This window comes from Trichechus manatus, unplaced genomic scaffold, assembly GCF_000243295.1.
Source record: "Trichechus manatus latirostris isolate Lorelei unplaced genomic scaffold, TriManLat1.0 scaffold00283, whole genome shotgun sequence".
NCBI lineage: Eukaryota > Metazoa > Chordata > Mammalia > Sirenia > Trichechidae > Trichechus > Trichechus manatus.
In genome coordinates, this window is record NW_004444219.1 from 154,269 (window position 1) to 174,058 (window position 19,790).

At 38.0% G+C, this 19,790-nt stretch overlaps 1 protein-coding gene and 1 pseudogene across 12 annotated transcripts in view; one reads left to right on the plus strand and one right to left on the minus strand.

The window, feature by feature from the left end:
* The first annotated feature begins 2,727 nt into the window (after positions 1-2,727).
* The window catches only part of SENP6 (SUMO specific peptidase 6), a 140,392-nt gene continuing 123,329 nt past the window's right edge, over positions 2,728-19,790 (plus strand). For 7 of the 12 annotated variants that reach the window (XR_002822916.1, XM_023725062.1, XM_023725066.1 and 4 more), the window contains exons 1-2: positions 2,728-3,112; positions 19,029-19,122. Coding sequence is in view for 7 of the 12 variants with exons in the window: in XM_023725062.1 (XP_023580830.1) it covers positions 3,061-3,112; positions 19,029-19,122 (146 nt within the window). In the remaining 5 variants the exon portion in view is untranslated. Of the gene's footprint in view, positions 3,113-16,809; positions 18,647-18,947; positions 19,123-19,790 lie in introns of those variants that run through there. The other 5 variants (XM_023725069.1, XM_023725068.1, XM_023725074.1 and 2 more) reach the window with 3 other exon arrangements.
* Positions 7,827-12,965, minus strand: LOC111819157 (protein LSM14 homolog A pseudogene; annotated as a pseudogene).

The window sequence follows — 19,790 nt, forward strand, 5'->3', positions numbered from 1 at the left end:
CATGATTGACTGCACCCTGCCTCCCCCTTTAACAGAGATCAATGGATATCAGTTCACAAAATAGTCTCTGCCCCTCCACCCAGCTACATCTTTTGAGATTCAAATTTAGTAAGCCTGGCTTTGACCAGAAAAGAAGGAGAGAAAGGATTTATAACTTCAGGTGAAAGAAAAGCTGATGACAGATTAATTTTGGTCAGGGATTTCTTTAAAGAGACTATTCGGTTTTGTGGATAAGACCCCCAAATCAAACTAAAATATCTGCTATCAATTTCTCTCTTCAACAGTAATTACCCATCCATTCAAACCTAAAATAAGTTTTCTCCCTTATGTCAGAATTAAATTTTGCTTATATGACAAGTTAGCTGAGAGTTGAATGGAATTTACTAAGTTTAAATGATAAAGTCATGCAAGGCTTTTAACAAAAATTAAACGTATAACTAACAGATCTGGTTTTGTAATTAGTCATGTTTCTGATATTCAAAGGCACTCTCAGTAGTTTCAAATGTGGTAAGTACAAAGATGAGCTGCTAATAAGGTATTTATAAACACACTAAATATACATTTAAATATACATTTGTATGTACAGTAACTACACCTGAGTTTCAGGGAGGTGTGGTAAATCTGAAAATTATCTAGGCACTGAATCCTGGATAAAGGGATACATAATATTAGGAATTCCTAGTTAATCACATTAATATGAGAAAAGTGATTTTAGAAAATATCTTTAATATTATACTTGAATATGGAACATATAATGTTACTCATAATTGTAGACTCACAGAGTCAGAATAATTAAACTGGAAAGGGATTTAGAGATTGTTCAATCTAGTGGTTCTCAGTGTGGTCCCCTAATCAGCAGCATCTGCATCACATGGAAAGCTTGTTAAAACACATTACCCCACCCCCAGAGTTTCTGACTCAGTGGGTCTGGAGTGGGGCCTGAGAATTTGCATTTCTAAGTTCCCTCCTTATTTCCCATTCCATGTGTATTAGTTTTCTATGGCTGCTGTAACAAATTCATATTAATTTAGCAGCTTAACACAAATTTATTATCTTACATTTCTGTAGGTCACAAGTCCAACACGCATCTTGCTGGATTAAAATCAATGTGTCAGCTTTCCCTTCTAGAGGTTCTCAGGGAAATGAGTTTCTTTGCCTTTTCCAGCTTCCAAAGGCTCACCTACATTCCTTGGCTCTTCCTCCATCTTCAAAGTCAGCATGTATGTATTTTAATACCAGAAATTTATTTTTTAAAACTACATTTTGGAGTCAGTACAAATAAGTCCAGTCAACCACATCTGCCTATTACCCACACGCCTCAGTATTATACTGTCATTGGCATAGACTATGTCATAGAGCATCACAACTGGATCATGCAATATCCTCAGGCAACAAAAAATAACAAATTATAATAAACTATATTCATTATACTGCTCTTACTAAATTAGGAAAGATTACTATTCCATTTTAGGAAAAAATTTTAAAAGAAGTTTTAAACAAAAGTTTTTCTGTTTAAGCCTTGCTTGACAGGACAATTCAATTAGGACCATTCATTCCCCGAATATTGTACTTAATCATAGTTTTTCTGCATCATTTTAATTGCTGCTGAATTTTCATTGACATGTAGCATAATTTTTGTTTGTTTTTTAAATAGAGATGATGATGAATTAAAAAAAAAATGTTTTCTGACTAGAGAACTACTCACCTAAAGAGTTGAGTTTCGGTGGTGAGACTATAGGTGACTTCATTTTTTTTTTTTTTTTCTGTATTTTCAAATGTTTCATTAATGAGCATCTATTATTCTCATTATAAAAAAAAGTATACAAAGGAAAACAAACATGATTGTCACCCGCAATTATAAGGCCTGATAAGGCAGGGTAAGCGTTTTGAAGTCTCAGGCACAAAAACGACAGAAGATTTTTTTTTCACACTATCATCCGAAGTGTACTGCAAACTCTTCCCTCACAAATTACTTTGAAAACTTCTTTAAAAACGACTGTAGACCACAGTTCATTTTCAAAAACTGTGACTGCACTATCTCACTACCCTTGCCTTTCAGGTAGCTATGGCTTAAATCCTAAGGCCTCCTCAAAGATACTAACTTAACATTTCATAGGCATTTGTGGAGCCACGGGACCCAAATACATCACCGGTCCCGCTCAGAAGCGCTCACACGCCGGGTTTGCCATCGGCCCTCCGCAGTCGGGATTTCGAACGAAAAGTGTACAGGCCGAGCGGCGCCGCGTAGGGCCGACCAGCCCTGTCGAGAGCCCCGGCGACGGGCGCCAGGAGTCGGGGTTCGGTGCGGCGCCGCAGCCTGCTCTGCCCGCGAGCCGAGCCCGGGCTGCTGAGGAGCCGCACTTAGGGCGGCGGCGTCGGGGCGGGGGCGGAAGCCGGGCAGCAGCTCCAGCACCCGTGGGGGAGGAGCGGCGGCGGCGGCGGCGGCTGAAGCTGCAGTGGCAACCGACGCGAGGTGGTAGCAGAGCAGACCCACCCCTGTCCACATGGACAGTCGCAAAGGCCTACGCTGATGCATTCGCGCCTGGGCGGGGTGGGCAGACGGACTTAGAGGCGGCGGCTGCAGAAACACCGAGGGGCCTGGGGGCCCCTGACGGTCGCGGAGACCTCGCCGCCCCGGTGCGGCTGGTGCGGCCATTTTACTGCCCGGGGCGAGGGGAGGCGTGTTTGCGTGCTCTCCTTCACTCTTCCTTCTTAAGGGCCCGCAGCTGGGGGAAAGCATCTCAGGCAGCTTAGTTGGGCAGTGGATGGGGAGTCGTGGGCCGAGAGGAACCGGGCTAGGGAAGCGCCGTCGCCGCCGTCGCTCCCCCGGAGCGGCCTGAGGAGAAGCCTCTTCACCCGCCAGCCCGCGGAAGGCCCAGGAGTGCCTGGGCTGCTTTTGTGTAGGCCCGTCTGGAAGTGGGAGGGCCGCCTGCCTGACGGCCGAACCCCAGGCCCGCAATCCTGCGGCGGCTATCCTCCTCCGGCGCGGCCCCTCATCCCGGCGATTGTGGCGGCGGTGTGGGCCATGGATTAAGAAGGAGGCGGCGTGGGAGGAGGAAGATGGCGGCCGGCAAGAGCGGTGGCGGCGCTGGGGAGATTAGTTTTCTGGAAGGTACGTCTTTTTCTGCCCTTGCCGGGGCGGGGGTCGGGAAATACAGGGAAAACGTGGTCCCTGGGACCCCGGAAATTCAGTTATCCGCACTGGGTAGGTTTCAGGGACGTGGAGGTACGAGGGTTGGGGGCTACCGGGGCAATGGCGGGGAGGGGATGTGCCGCGAGTGCGCTGGGTTCGAGTCCGCACGGGCCACAGGCCTGGCTGGGAGCGGGGACGCCGAGAAGGCGGCGGAGAGCCGCCCACGAGCCGGAATAGGTGGGCGTTCTTTGAGAGTGCGCGCAGAAGTCTTTGACATTTTCTGAGTTTTCATGGTGGCCTAAGGATGAGAACAGAGTGCATTCAGGTCTTGTTTAGTGTTCATGGAAAGTTTCAAATTGCTAATTTTGAGAAAAATTGGGGGCGCATCTAAGCAGGTAGTTTTCTGGATGTATTTTTAATACCCGCTAGTATTTCTGTCTCGCAGAGCTTCAGGCTTTTTTGCAGGTTAGGCCTAGCCTTGTTTGATATTTTTACGAAATGTGCTTTGCTAAAAATACTTTATAAATAATTTATCAGAAAAAAGAGAGTGAAGTTCGTAACGTCAATTTTGGGGCAGTCACCACAGCTAATACACAAAGTTTGGGTGGTTCCATATTTTATTCACTTGTGAGGGAAAGTTAAACATTTGCTGTAAGTGAGCTAAGCCAGTCTTAAGAAAAGCTGTGTTATTGTTGGGAATGGTAGTAATGGGTAACAACAATATTGACTTTTTGCATTTTCTATAAAGACCCCCAAAATGTAGCTCAATTTGTTGTAATCGTGGACCAAGAACTTCAGTGTTCATATTGCTTAATTTGACGATGGGCTTAGTGTTTACCACTAGTGTTTGAGTTTGTAAATATGATTTTTAGGGAAATGAGTCTATTTGCTGTTTTGATTGTTTAAGAAGATTAACTGCTTTTCGGATGATTTTGCAAGATGATTTTCATATGCAGTATATCATAAGCAATACCTTTTTTAAACCGTTTAAAAATTTACTGAATTAAGAAAGTGCAAGTTAACTATAGTAACAGGTTCTATAGGAGGCTGTGAGGGATGGGTATGCCTTGCTTACTGCTTTATTATCAGCATCTATAACACAGGGAGTACTCTATTTGTTTAATGAATGTAGACTAATAGAGATGAAAAAAATGTGCAGCTTTCTTAGTTCTTTCTACTTGAGTATAGCAAAGCATGTTATGCAAGCAAGTGATGGGAATTTTTGTATGATTTCTAGTAAGAAGATACAGAAGCTTGTGAGTTTTTCTGGGTTCATTTCATATTACTTGCACTCTAGTTTGGGCAAAATGGGTACCTTTTAAACGCTGAGAGTGCTGTAGCTTGTCTTACAGGTGGTGCTGTGTGCATTATTATTTGCTTTGAAATTGGAAACTCAAAAGATGGCTTACTGATGCTTATTCAGTACTCAATGAGATGGTTATGTTTTTCCTGTGGCGTTAAATTCCGGGCTCCTATAGGCTTCTGATTCAGTTTGAGTTCTGACTAGATTACCATAGGGAGGATAGAAAGAGCACAAATAAAGTCAACAGATACAGGGCTGATAACGAATTTCAGGAGCTATGATTGTGCAGAGTCTATGAATATGAATTAAGGGTCTATGAATGCCCCAGTTTGATAAATTTGAGTTTCACCATGTCTCCTTCAGCATTTGCATAAAGAAAGTGAATGGTAACTTGTTTTGAACATGAACGTAAAGGATAACAAGGGTTTTAGTTTCCTATATCAGATATTCGAGAAGCCCCAGTAGCGCAGTGGTTAAGAGTTCGACTGCTAACCAAAAGGTCGGCAGTTCGAATCCACCACCCGCTCCTTGGAAACCCTGTGGGGCAGTTCTACTCTGTCCTGTAAGGTTGCTGTTTTTTTTTTTTTTTTTTTTTGGTGTATCATATTTTCATATGCTGTATTAAATCTTTTCTAAATAAATGGGATGCTATTTAGTACTACTTGTATGTTTTTATCTGTGTTTAACTTCCTATGCTTCTTTTGGTTCCATACACCTTTAATAATAAAATACTCCAGTGTAATGACCATGTTTTTAAGTTTTCAGAACATTCCTCCATAGCTGTTACGATTTAATATTTAAACATTTGCATATTATGCTTCCTTTAGACTTGGAAAATTGAAGTAGGTTTTTATTCACTCACTCACAGCAGGCCTACTCTGTTGGCTAGGCACTGTACCAGGGTCAGTATAGCAGTGTGTAAGATAATCAAAGTCCCTGCCTTCAAAGAACTTATATTTTAGCAGGAGAAACTTTAAATAAACAATTAACAAATAACCCACTTAGAACAATCTTACCCCAAATTTTCACCAAGTTTCTTTCTTTATTGAGATTTGCTCAGATCCATCAGCCTATTTAAAATAGATGTCACACTGCCATACACACACCCTCATGTACAAACATAGCAGTATCCCCTTTTACTGTTTTATTGGTCCTAATTGTTGTTAGTTGCTATCGAGTTGATTCCGACTCATGGTGACCGCATGTGTGCAGAGTAGTTACCATATGATAAACTGTTTTCTTGGTGTTTTTCAGTTCTACTAAAATATAAACTCCATTAAAGCAATGACTTTGTTTTTTCACCACAGTATTCTGTGCACCTAGAACATACTTATTGTTAATGAAGTAAACAAGATGATAACAGAGTATAATAAATTGTATGGAGGAAATATTCAAAGCAATAAAAGAATGAGGGAGCTATTTTACATAGTGTTAGGGTCAGGAAAGGTCTCCCTGAGGAGGTGACACTTGAGTTAAGGTGACATCTTAAATATGTACACTTCAGAGTATGGCCGAGAGAGTATGTGTGAAGATTTAGTTTGTTTAACAAAAAGATCACTATGGTGGAAATGTGGCAAGCAAAGGAGAGAGTGGTATGAAAGTTAGAGAAAAGGCAGAAGATCGATCTTGTAGGACCATGAAAATTTTTTATTTCATACTGAGCAGTGGGAAGTGATTGAAGAGTTTGGAGTAAGAGGGTATCATGATATGATTTATCTTTTTTAAACATCACCTTTGCTGCTGTGTGGAATGAATCAGAGAAGAGCACGATTAAAAGTGGGGAGATGAGTTAGGAGGATATTGTAATGATCTAGGTAGGGGATGGCTCAGGACCCAGCAAACTTTCATTCAGTTATACATAAAGTTGCCACGAGTCAGAGGCAACTCGACAGCAGGTTGAGCTGTTGGGGAGTAATGTCATTTACTGAGATGGGGTAGACTGGGGGAGGGGAGAGAGGGAAGTTAACTCTATTTTGGTCATATTAGGTTTGAGATGCGTGTTTGATGTCTGTGTTCTAAAATATGCTTTATGTCCTTAAACTTGAGGTGCCGTCAAGTCGCTTCTGACTCATAGCGACCCTGTGTACAGAAGAATTAAACACTGCCCAGTCCTGCACCATCTTCACAATTGTTGCTGTGTTTGAGCCTATTGTTGCAGCCACTGTGTCCATCCATCACCTTGAAGGTCTTCCTCTTTCTCACTGATGTTCTACTTTACCAAGCATGATGTCCTTCTCCAGGGACTGGTCCCTCCTGATAACATGTCCAAAGTATATGAGACGTAATTTTGCCATCTTTGCTTCTAAGGAGCATTCTGGCTGTATTTCCTCCAAGACAAATTTGTTCGTTCTTCTGGCAGTCCATAGTACATTCAAATGCATCACTGCTTCTGTCTTCCTTATTCATTGTCCAGCTTTCACATGCATATGAGGCGATTGAAAATACCATGATTTGGGTCAGGCACACCTTAGTCCTCTAAGTGACATCTTTGCTTTTTAACACTTTAAAGAGCTCTTTTGCAGCAGATTTGCCCAGTGCAGTATGTCATACGATTTCTTGACTGCTGCTTCCATGGGCATTGATTGTGGATCCAAGTAAAGTGAAATTCTTGACAGCTTCAACCTTTTCTCCGTTTATCATGACGTTGCTTATTAGCCCAGTTGTGAGACTTTTTGTTTTCTTTATTTTGAGGTGTAATCCATTCTGAAGGCTGTAGTCTTTGAACTTCATCAGTAAGTTCTTCAAGTCCTTATCAGGTTCTCCTTACTTATAACTACTAACTGAAATTTTAATTTCACTTTTTTCCTAACTTTTCTAACTTCTGTAGGGAAAAGGAGACCTACTGGCTGCTATTGTACTGTCTTTATTTTGTTCCTGTGGTATCACTCTAAAATTGCAAGAGTTTAATTAGGCCACAGTTTATAGCGAATTTCCCGCTTTCCTCATTTCACTCATTTCTTTCTCTTCTACTCACTTTTGAGATTTTTTCATACTTCTGTTTACTTGTGATAGATGGTTTTGGCAGATTTCTCTTCTGAATGTGTTCATTCGTTCATTTATTCAACAGACATTTATTTAGCACTTACTGTGTTGTAGGCACTGGCTAAGTGAAAGGCACAGTGATGAGGGGAAAAAAAAAAAAACATGGTTTCTTACTTCATGGAGTTTCCAGTCTTGGGAGAAGAGTTAATAATCAAATAATCACACTCATAAATGTAAAATTATGTAAAATATACAGGCAAGGAAAACAAGTGGGATCATTTATGACAGTGAATTATTTGATCTAATCCAGGCGGTCACAGAAGGTTTGAGGGGTGAGTAGAAGGGGAGGAGACCTTGAGGGGTGCAAATGGTTAACACAGTCAGCTCCTTAACTGAAAGATTGGGGTTGTAGTCCATCCAGAGGCGCCTTGAAAGAAAGACCTGATGATCTATTTCTGAAAAATCAGCCATTGAAGATCCTGTGAAGCACAGTTCTCTGGCTTGCATGGGGTTGCCGTGAGTTGGAATTGACTCTTTGGCAATTGGTTTGGGGAACTGGAGAGACAGAGGTATTTCTGGGCAGCAGGAATTTAATAGAGGGACCATGGCATGTTTAGTGAATTAAAAGGAGGACAGTAAGGTGCCAGCAAGGAGAGTGGTTTGTGGAGCCTGGAAGTGACATCATCAGTTTCTTTCAAAAAAGGTCACTGGCTACTGCATTAGAAATCTTTAGAGAGGGGCAAAAGATTATCAGGGAGACCAGTTAGGAGTCTGTTGCAGTATAGGGCAGAGGTGATGGTAGCTAGTTTGTTCTTGTAACCTTTCTTTTGATACTCTTCACCTTTTCTTCATGGAATTTCGAAGTCTACTTCCTCTCTCATTTGTTTCTTCTTTTTCATACTACACTTGTTCATGTCTAGCTTTCTCTTCCCTTTGCCTTTTTTCTTCTTCCAACTGAAATTCGTCATTTATATTTTCTCCCATTTTTTTTCCTGAAGTAACTTTTTTTCTGCCTTCCTTTTCTAATATGCCTATATTACTACTTTAGTTGTTTTCATTTTCATTCTGGACCTTGTCCACTAGATTGAAAAGACTGATGCTAAATTATTGCATTGTTATCCTCTGTACCAGCAAAAATGCTTCTGTCTCCAAGTGAAAGGTTTTTCCATTTTCTATTTCACATGTAAACTCAGTTCAGAACTCAGTCAATTTGCTACTTTTACTGAGATAGTAATGCTTTACAATGTCTCTTGAACTAAGGCACAGTTTCTCCAGAAGCACTGACTGACGTTTCATGGAGTAGAACAAGGTCTTTAGTTTTGGCCTGCTCAGGTGAGTATGCCACAAAGTTCTCTGTTTAGCCTTGCTCCTTTTTCTTTTGATTGCAGTAATTTTGGAAACTACATCAGGATGTTGTCTCTTATTTACTCTTTAAGTGTTTATTTCTGGTTTCATCCCAGCTGAGTTGATAAATTGTGGTCTCTCCTACTTATCATTTGATTTCGTGTACTCACACAGAAATGTGGAGTAGAACCTCACTTGGAATGGAAGGAATTTTATTTAGAAATACGTTGAGAGCGTGAACTCAGAAGCCACAATGTCTGGGTTCAAAACCTAGCTCTGTCAATTACTGACTGTGTGATCTTGGACAAATTATTTCTCTGTGTTTTCTCATTTGTGAAACAAGGATAATTGTAGTTATCTCATAGGGTTGCCATCAGGATTAAATGAGTTAATATATGTTAATGTTTAGAACAATTACAGGCATATAATAAGCATTATGTGTTTGTTGATATTATTACTATTATTATATTTTCTTAGCAGTTAGAGAAGCGAAAAAGAACTTTGTTTCCTTGCTTTCCTTCTCTTTCATCTTGCTGTCTCTTTTATTTGAAGTTTTTTGTTTTTTGTCCTTTCACTCACTACATTTCTTTTTCTAGGCATCAGCTGTTCTTGATATTCAAGGTTAACTAGAATCGTGACAGAGGAAAAGGAGAATGATATTATATACTTCATATAATCTAGACTTCCATAAATTGATTATTCCTATTTCTGTAACAAATGTGTATTAGATATTTGAGGAAATCAAGAGGTGTATGTGTTATGTGACCCAGAGCAAATTAGTGGTGAAATCAGACCTGACTTACAGTCCCAGCCTTCTTCCTTCCTTCCTGTTTTGTATCCTTATCCCTCTTCGTCCCCCATTCTCTTTCTTACTCCTTTCTGCCAGATTCAAAGGTAGAGAAAATAGACACAACTTTTCAGCGGGAAGAGCAACAAAGAATTTATAGCCATCTTTAATCTACCATAGGTAGCCAGAACTAAAATTCTGGTATTTTTTTCCACTCTGTCCACAAAGTCACAGTTTCTTAACTTTGAAAATGTTAGTTCTTACGTTTTGTATTCAAAAGTTTTTTAAAATCCTAGACAGTCTAGAAAGCTAAAGAGGGACAGAACAAACAGGCAACATAATTTGTAATTTGTTTCAACAGAATATACAACAATGTAAGCAGTCATTAATTTGACTTTCTTTGATCAGAGACTGATTCAGGAATTTCTGAAACCCATCAAACATAAGAAAAGAGGAAGAATGTTAGAACATTTTCATTCCATTTCTTTTTTCTTTCAGCAATGTCTGTGTTATGCTGGCATTGTTATTGTAATTGTTCACATTTTCATTACCTCAACTCTTAGAAAACATGGTCATAATACTTACAATTATTAAAAATTAACACTATTTTCATCCACAACAGTTAATCCACAGCCTTAAAGACAGATTATTTAATGGTCACAATTACAACACTCTTAAGTTGTACACTTAAGTCACATTGCTTGACGTGATCCAAGGATTGATGATTCACTATTTTGAACTGCATATCATGGTTGCTAGCATCAGCCATGGGGTAAAAACAGTGACAGCAACTATGGAAGTAGAGAATCTGTACTGTATCCATTTGACACTAAAAACAGTGTTCCTTTCAGCCCCTGTTTTTGGGTGCCTGTGGATTTTGTAAGGACATCTTGTTGCACAGTGGTTAAAGTGCTTGACTGCTAACCAAAAGGTTGGTAGTTCGAACCCACCCAGCAGCTCCCCAGGAGAAAGATCTGGAGATTGATTACAGCCTAGAAAACCCAATGGGGCAGTTCTACTCTGTCACATGGGTCGCTGTGAGTTGAAATCGACTTGACGGCACCTTACAACAACAATATGGATTTTGTTTTTCCCTAGAAACTTTTACACTCATTGCCAAAAATCAGGACCCCTTGTGTCCTGAGGATGTGGAACTCTTAGTGCTATAATTGAGATAGTCCCAGGCAAACTGGGACATTTAGTCATCGTGCCCTGCCTGAAGTTAACAGCAGCTACCTTGAGGCCATGTGAAACTTGAGTAGGGTAGTAAGATGAAAGTCATATTACAGTCTTACCTCTGGAGATTTTTTTTTTCTATTTCAAATATATTTAATGATTGTTTTTGAAGATAAAATTTTCTTCCACTCAAATTAACTGTATTACAATTTTTGAAATAGAGCAGGTGTTGGGGGGGAGGAACAGTTTTGGTGACCAGTTATATACATAGTAAATTTACTTTTTCACTGTTTTGCAAAGGCAAACCATTTTGCAGGACAGTGGCAAGCTAGAAATTTCCATAGTTTCCAAGACTTCTTTGTAGACTACGTAGTAACCATGTTATCTTTCCTACGTTAAAAATCTGTAAATTTTCTGCCCCTATAACCTCCTATGTCTGAATCTGCCATTAAATCCTGGAATTGTGGTCAAGGTACCACTTCTTCTTCACCACAACTTCTGCTGACCTCTGTCACCATAGAAGCCAACACCTTTTTTGCCTCCATAATGCCCCTCGCCCCTTGCCATGGTTTGGACAATGTGGGATTCTGAATGTTTTGGCTTTTAATCTTCTTTCTTCAGCCCAGGCTGATCTCCATTCTTTATTATCGTCACAGGAAGTATTACTGAAGAATGAGTTAATTTTGTCATAATAGCAATTAGGTCTGAGGATCTGCTTCATCAGCATTTCCTTCACAAGTTTAGGTATCAACTCTTGAATCTTCTTTGCCTTCACTGTGTATAGGCTTCTCCTGTTTTTCAAGTTTACCTTCTTTTAATTTATTATGAAACTCTCTGTTTTGGATTGTGCACTAGCACTTCTAGAGTTAAAGTGTTTCTCAAATTTCATTGGCCCACCTCACTGAATACCAGATCTGCCCCTGCCACCTTGATGACCCTCTTGCCCTCTCCTTGAAGCAGAAGGAACATTTGGAACTACTTGTCTCTGGCAGTCATTTCTGAGTCGTTCATTTTCTAGCTTTGCAACTTTGTGTGCTTCAGCTTGAGTTGACTATGTTTTTAGAGATCATATATCCTGAGTAAAAGTAGAATCAACTATACTATTTTGGGATAAAGTACTGTTGTTTGATGTTTCTGTTCCATAGAAGGTCAAGGAGCTTTAAGCAAGACCAACAGCACCAAACTGCTGCCTGACTAATGGACTTGGACTGAACTGATTATATGCCAGCACCATGCCAGAAGGTCCATAGAAACCCACTGAATGAAATGAAGAAGTAAATAAGCCTAGAGAAGACTGACTGAACCATAGCTGGGTCCTGAGACAAAAAATATTATGGTTTTGATGGTACATGGAGTTATCAGTCCTACAGATATAATATATTCAAAGACTTCATTCATCTTGAGGTAGTTTTGGTTGATTATTGGTCTGTTTTCTGTACCAAAGGATCACAGATTTTATAGATCAGGAATTCAAGCAAGGCTCAGCTGGACATTTTTCTGATTATTGTGGCATCTGTGGGGGATATTCAGTGGTGGCTTGGCTGGTCCGGTGGTTTATAGATGGCTTCATTCAGATGTCTGACCCTTCGCAAGTATAGAAAGCTGGGCCCTGTTCCCTCTCCATATAGACTCAAGGCCTTTTCACATGGTCTCTTCAAAGAGGGTATTAGACTTACATGATGACTTAGGATTCCAGAGACCACCTTTGGAGAATCTTGACAGATCGTTGGAGAAAGACTGGGCCTGTAGTCCTATAAAAACCAAAAACCCACTGCCATCAAATCGATTCCGACTCATAGCGACCCTATAGGACAGAGTAGAACTGCCCCATAGGGTTTCCAGGGAGCACCTGGTGGATTCAAACTGCTGACCTTTTGGTAAACCACTATGCCACCAGGGTTTCCTAGAGCCACCTAAAATTGTTTCACTGGGAGATTTCCTGACTTTTTCATTTAACTCTCCCTTTGCATTTTCTGTTACTGCTTTTATATGTCTAACTTGCAGAAGTTAACTTTTCTTTCAGTGGTCCTTTTTAAAAATTTACCCAATTCTTTCATGGTTATAAAAATCTTACCAATGATAATTTTTAAAATGTGTTACGAAACATTTTACACATATATGAAATATAAATAGTAATGTAGCAAACTCACGTGTTCTACTTGCTAGCCTAAAGAATATTACCAATACAGTTGAAGCTGGAGGTGAACCTTAGCTTCTCTTTTTGCATCTTCCTCTCTCCCCTCCAGAGGTAACCAACATCCTTAGTTTGGTAGTTATCATTTCTATGCATTTTTTTAATTCTTTAATCTTTGTGTATCTGTCTCTTAACAGTATTTATTATATATTATCTTTTTGCATGTTTTAAAATATTTTATAAATCATGTCATGCAGTCTTCTGCAGCTTGGGTTTTAAAAATTCTTACAGCATTGTTTGATTCAACAATGTTTATAAAAATAATTTTGGTGCTTTCATTTTCATTGTCATTTACTGTTATATTGTATGAATAGACTACAGTTTATACATTCCTGTTCGTGGAAGTTTGGATTGTATCCAGATTTTTACTATTACATACATTGCTACTATGAACATTTTTAGTATGTCTCATATTGCTACTAAGAGATACTTACTACATTTTCTTGTGTGTGTGTGTGTGTGTGTGTGTGTGTGTGTGTTTCTCTAGGCTAGGGATGTGCAAACTTTTTCTGTAAAGGTCTAGATAGTAAATATTTTATGCTTTGCAGTCCATACAGTTTCTGTTGCAATTATTCAATGCCGCCATTTTAGTGAGAAGACAATAATAGATAACACATAAATGAATGAGTGTGGCTGTGTTCTAATAATGTTTATGGACACTGAAATTTGAATTTCATATAATTCTCATGTGGGTCACAAAATAGTGTTCTTCCTTTGATTTTTTTCCCCAACAATTTAAAAATCATTTTTAGCTTGTAGGCCTTAGATAAAGGAGGCAGCAGGCTGGATTTGACTGGGCCATAGTTTGCAGACATCTGCTCTAGAGTATCCCATAACAATGGAATTATTGGGTCATAGGACATGTGCAATTTCAGCTTTACTGATATTGCCAAATTGATCTCCAAAGTGGTTTTATCATCAGTTTTAAATTTTCCTGTTTCTTCACATCATCACCCACTTGATATTGTCTGACATTTTAGTTTTTGTGTGGCTTGTTTTTGTGTGATTAAGAAATCCTTTTCTACCCCAAGGTTATAAAAATATTTACCAATATTTTCTTTTGAAAGTTAAAAGGTTTTCCTCTTTAAAAAAAAGTTTTTAATCCAAATGTAATTCATTTTTGGCAGTGAATTTTTTCCAGCATCATTTGTAGAATAGTCTATTCTTTTATCATTTTCAGTACTACCTCTATCATATATCACATGTACATATACATGTGGTCCTGTTTCTGGGCTCTCTGTTATGGGCTCCATTGATTTATTTTTCTATCCTTGTGCCAATATCAGTTGCTATAGCTTATAATAACTCTAAATATATAGTAAAACATCTTCCCTCAGTCCTGCTTCCCCATACAAACACCTTATTTTTCTTTATAATTGTCTTGGAGATTCTTGGCAGTTTGGGTTTCCAGGTAAATTTTAGACTCGGCTTGTCAAATTTCTTCAAACTGTTGATATTTTTATTGCAGTTGCATTGAAACTTGACTTTGATTGAGTCTTCCTATGTGTCCATTTTATTTAGATCTTTAACATCTTTCAGTAAAAATTTTATTTTCTCCAGGAAATTTTTGTACATTTTGTGTTAAATGTATTTGCAGGTACTTTATAAATTTTCATTGCATTGTAAATGTTTGTTTCTAAAATTAGATTTTGTGGTTTTTTTTGTATGTACAGAAATGTAATTCATTTTTGTATGTTGATCTCATATCTAATAACTTCTCTAAACTTATTAATTTACATATCTTGCAGATTCTCTTGGGTTTTCCTATTATATATTTATTTCTTATTTTTTATATTGCCTTATGTAAAGATTATGTTTTCTTTTTCAATCCTTACAAATTTTCTTTTTTTTTTTTTTTTTTTTACTGTATTTGGCTTGAAGGTCTATCAAGTATGGTGATTTTTAAAAGAATGCTTCTAGTATCTTACTATTTACATCTGGTGTTGCTGTAGTTTTTTGATAGATATCTTTTATGCCTTAAGAAAATTCTATTGAGAAGATACTGCTTTTCTGTTTTAATTAGTTAAGAGGTGAATTATATTTATAGATGTTCTGTTAAGCAGCCTTGCATTCTTGGTGTTAAATCCCTCTTAGCCATGATTTTTAATTTTTTTTGTAGATAGGATTGAGTTTGTCAGTATTTTGTTTTCAATTTTTTCGTCTATGTTCATAAGTGAGATTGGTCTCCTATTGTTTTGTTGTTGTTGAACTATCCTCGCCTCTTTCTAATATCAAGGTTTGCTTTGCCCTGGAAAAGATTATATAATATTGAAATTGGACTAACCTTAAATGTTTTGTAGAACTCCTCTTTAAAACAATTTCTTTCTGATGTTCTCTTTGTAGGAAATTTTTTAATTTGCTTATTTTATGCTTATGGTATTTTTGGGGTATACTACTTCCTCTTGAGAGAGATTTGTTAATTCATATATTCCTAGGAATGGACAGATTTATTGACATAAAATTATTCATAGTATTTAATCTCTGATGCATTTGCAGTTGTATCTTTTTTTCTATTTTTAATTTGTTTTATGTTTTTCTTTCCCATCATTAAACTCAAAGAATTTTTTCAATTTAATTAAATTTTTCAAAAAATAATTTTGACCTTGTTGGTCTTCTGTATTATAACTTTATTATTTTGCCTAATTAATTTTTACCTGTTTCTTTAGTTATTAATGTCAAAGCAGGGGAGTGGCAGTCAGCTATGCAGGCTGGGGGATCAGAATTTGAATATGAAAGTCTGTGTCAATTAGGAAATCATATGAGATTTTTTTTTTTTAAACTTTATTTTGGAATAGTTTTAGATTTGTAGAGAAGTTGTAAAGATAGTACAGAAAAGTTTTGGTTACCCTTCAGCTAGCTTCCCCTTATGTTATCATCTTATATAACCACTGTATGTTTGTCAAAACTGGAAATTAACATTAGTATAATACTATTGCCTAAACTGTAGGCATTATTTGGATTTCACCAGTTACTCCACTAATAGCCTTTCTTCTTTTACAGAGTCCAATCCAGGATACCACAAAGTATTTGGTTATCATGTCTCTGTAGTCTCCTTTGATCTGTGACAATTTCTTCATCTTTGTTTTTTATAACCTTGACAGGTTTAAAGAGTACTAGTCATGTGTTTGTGGAACGTCCCTCAATTTGGGTTTGTCTGATATTTTCTCATGATTAGAATGGCATTATAGATTTTTGGGAAGAAGACTACAAAACTGAAGTGCCATTTTTATCATATCATATGAATAAGATTTATCACTGTTGATATTAATCTTGATCACCTTACTGAGGCAGTGTTTGTCAGGTTTCTCTACTGTAAGTTTACTTTGTTTTTTTTTTCTTCCTCCATACTCTATTCTTGGGAAGTAAGTTAACAAGTTCAGCCCAGACTCAGGGAAAGATATTTAAGCTTCATCTCTTGGAGGAGAGAGTATGTACTGTATTTTTACACAAATAACGCACGCCTTCTACGTTTGTTTGCCAGCCACGCCCCCCCCATGATGTATTTTCATAAGCACCACTATGCCAATTTTTTTTTTTTTACATGTTGCTATAAAAGAAAAGTTAGCAAAGCACACTTATCAAAATATGTTGTGAGGGGAGGGTGAGCCTGGCAGGCAAACATAGAAGGTGTGCATTATTTGTGTAAAAATACGGTACACACATTATTTGGAATTTTCTGTAAGGGAGATGTGTGCCTTCTCCCCGTTTAATTATGTATTCAATAATACATTTATATCAGTATAGACTCATGGATATGGTTCAAAGCAGACCTGGTAGCGCAATGGTTAAGCCCTTGGCTGCTAACCCAAAAGATTGGTGGTTCGAACCTACCCAGTGGCTCCATGGGAGAAAGACCTGGCAATCTGATTGCATAAAGATTACAACCAAGAAAATCCTGTGGGGCAGTTCTACATGGGGTTACTATGAGTTGAAAATCGATTCAACAGTACTTAACAATAAAAACAATCCAATGCTATTTTTATTTATTTTTACTAAAATTTTCTGGCTATTGAGAGTTTCTTCAGGTTGGCTTCTGTAGTCTTTTGGCATGCCTGTCTTTGTTTTTTAAAGCACCTCATTGTTTTCTGATGCTGCAAGATGTTCCAGGTTCATCTTGTATTTTCACTGACTTAGCCCAAGTTTATCAGCCATTTCTTCTATGAACCCTGACCACTTGTACTGGAGAATGGTATTTAGAACCAAGGCCTGGTTGTAGGTGTGCTTGTTGCTACTGAGGTGTCACTACTTCTAATCCTGCTCAGAGGACAGAGCCCTAGGTCTGTATACTAACTCATGTATATACACGTCTATGTTTGCTTCTGTATCTGTCACAGTATATGTATTAAAATAAACATGAGCTGATACTGATAACTTTAATCTAGAACTACAGGGATCATTCTAGTTTCCCCTCTTGTTTATTTGTAACTTCTTTATCTGACAGTCAGAAACCTTGCTCCCATTATCTACTATTTGTTATTTGTTCAACCTGGAGTCCCTGGGTGATGCAAACATTTAATGCACTTGGCTGCTAACCAAAAGGTTGGCAGTTCGAGTCCACCCAGAGGCGCTTGGGAAGAACTGGTAATGTACGTCTGAAAAAATCAGCCATTGAAAACCATATGAAGCACAGTTCTACTCTTACACCAGTGGAGTTGGAATTGACTTGATGGCACCCGGGTTTGATTTTAGTATATGTGTAAAGTAGTTTCAAATTTGCTCATGGTGGCTCATTTCCTACTATTTCATGACTTTTTTTTTTATTGTAAAATTCTTCAAAATTCTCTTTCTCAGTTTCCCCTGCCCCTTTTTTTTTGAGGCTTGCATTGAAGTTTTATTTTTCTAGAGTGAATTTATGTTTACGTCTGTTAGTTACTTCAGGGCTATTTAATTATGAGCTTTTCTGGTCCATGTAGATTGTGAAAACTCTGGCCCTTAATTGTGGGCTAGGAATCTCTGGGTAGTGGAAATGGTTAAGCACTGGACTACTAACTGAAAGGTTGGCTGTTAGAACCCACCTAGAGGCGCCTTGGAAAAAAGGCCTGGAGATCTGCTTCCGAAGGCCACAGCCTTGAAAACCCCGTGGAGTGCAGTTCTGCTCCGCAACACATAGGACCAGGAGTTGGAATCGACTCCATGGCAACTGGTTTGGCTCATTTGTTTGTTTAATTGTAGACTTATGGTTAGGAATTCCCAAACCATGGGGTAGATAGTCTTTTTCTTGTTTCAGTTCAACCTGAAAACTCAAAGCCAAGGACACAACATCACAATTAGCCCTCCTGTCTCTTTCTTCACTGACTCACTTTTTTTCCTAGTCCACCTGATAGGAGTGTTGCCCTTTAGGTCTTCTGGTCTTCAGTGTGACCTCATCTTGCTGGAGCCCCAAACTTGATCTTGTTAAAACCCAGACTCTGGGCCATCAGGTTTTTGTCATATGGCTCCAAGACACATGTCAGGTGAACTTCATTATCTGCCTGGATTCCCACTTTCTAATTGTTTATGGCTTCATAGGATTCCAACCATGCACTTACAAAAATTTTTAAATTCATAATGAGCATATTTGGTGTTCTGATCTGGAAAGGTTTTCTGGACATTGGGTATGACATATTGCCAACACAGAAAACCTTATTTTGCTCTTCTTCTGTTGAAAGGCAGAGAAGGCTGGCTGCGGTAGGGGAGAGGATAGTGGTCTGGATATACTTCTCATGAATAAAGCAAGAAAGCTAACAGGTACTAATTTCTAGAATCAATGATCAGGTTAAGATTTAGGATTAATTTTATGTATTGCACATACATTTATTTGAATACCTTCCTTCAATTTTTATTGTATCTTACTGAATTGAACTTCTTTCTATAGTAAATACACACGCATACACACGCACACACACACGTGCACACACGATGACTATAAATGAACAAAAACATGTAGTGTTCTCTTTTTAGTGTGCTGTTTTTCTTTTTGGAGGAAATAAGATGTTTACAAGAAATTGTCAAAGGCAAAGCAAATTGGAAGAAAAGCTAGAATAAGAAAAGGACCTGGGAAGTGCTCAAATTGATTTTATATTGAGTAGTTCTATTAATGAATACTTATCTCAGTTTGTTTTTATTTCAGCTTTGGCTAGATCAGAGTCTAAGAGAGATGGAGGTTTTAAAAATAATTGGAGCTTTGATCATGGAGAAGAAAGTGAAGGAGATACAGATAAAGAGTAAGGATTTTTTTTTCCTGAGATATTTTATAAGAATGACAGTTTCATTGGAAAAACAATTTATATTCTATGGAAGTATTTTTAAGAGTATGGTATTTACTTAAAACATTGAATTCTTTTACAGTAGCATTAGGAAAGCAAAAGCAATTCTTTATTGGTCAATGGTTTTGTTATATTTCTCTATCTTGTTAAATGTATAAATGTATGTATGTAATACATGGACATTTAGGAGTAAAAATTTGCCATACTACACAAGATTTATCATTGCAGAGGAATTTTTCTTTTTTGTAACAATGGCATTTTGTTCTAGCAGTGGTTTGAAAAGCCACTATTTGTCATGAATAAATTAACTCAGATTAAGACCCCTGAATTTTGTGTGGAAATTTAAGTCCTACTACAGTATGTTTCATCCCTTCTTAAATCTCCCCTCCCTCACATAAATCTTAGATCAAATTCCTACCCAAGAAAACAGAAACACTATGAATAGTAAACATAGATGTTCACCCAGACAGAAGTTAAGCAAAGTATTCAGTGCGCTTTGTTAACGTATTTGGATATATTGTTAAGGTATTTGGATTGACTGCTGTGTAAAAATTTTAAATGATAGTTTTAATAGACTCTTATGTGTGTTGGAGATTTGTATTACAAATCCGAAGTTGCTGTTGGTT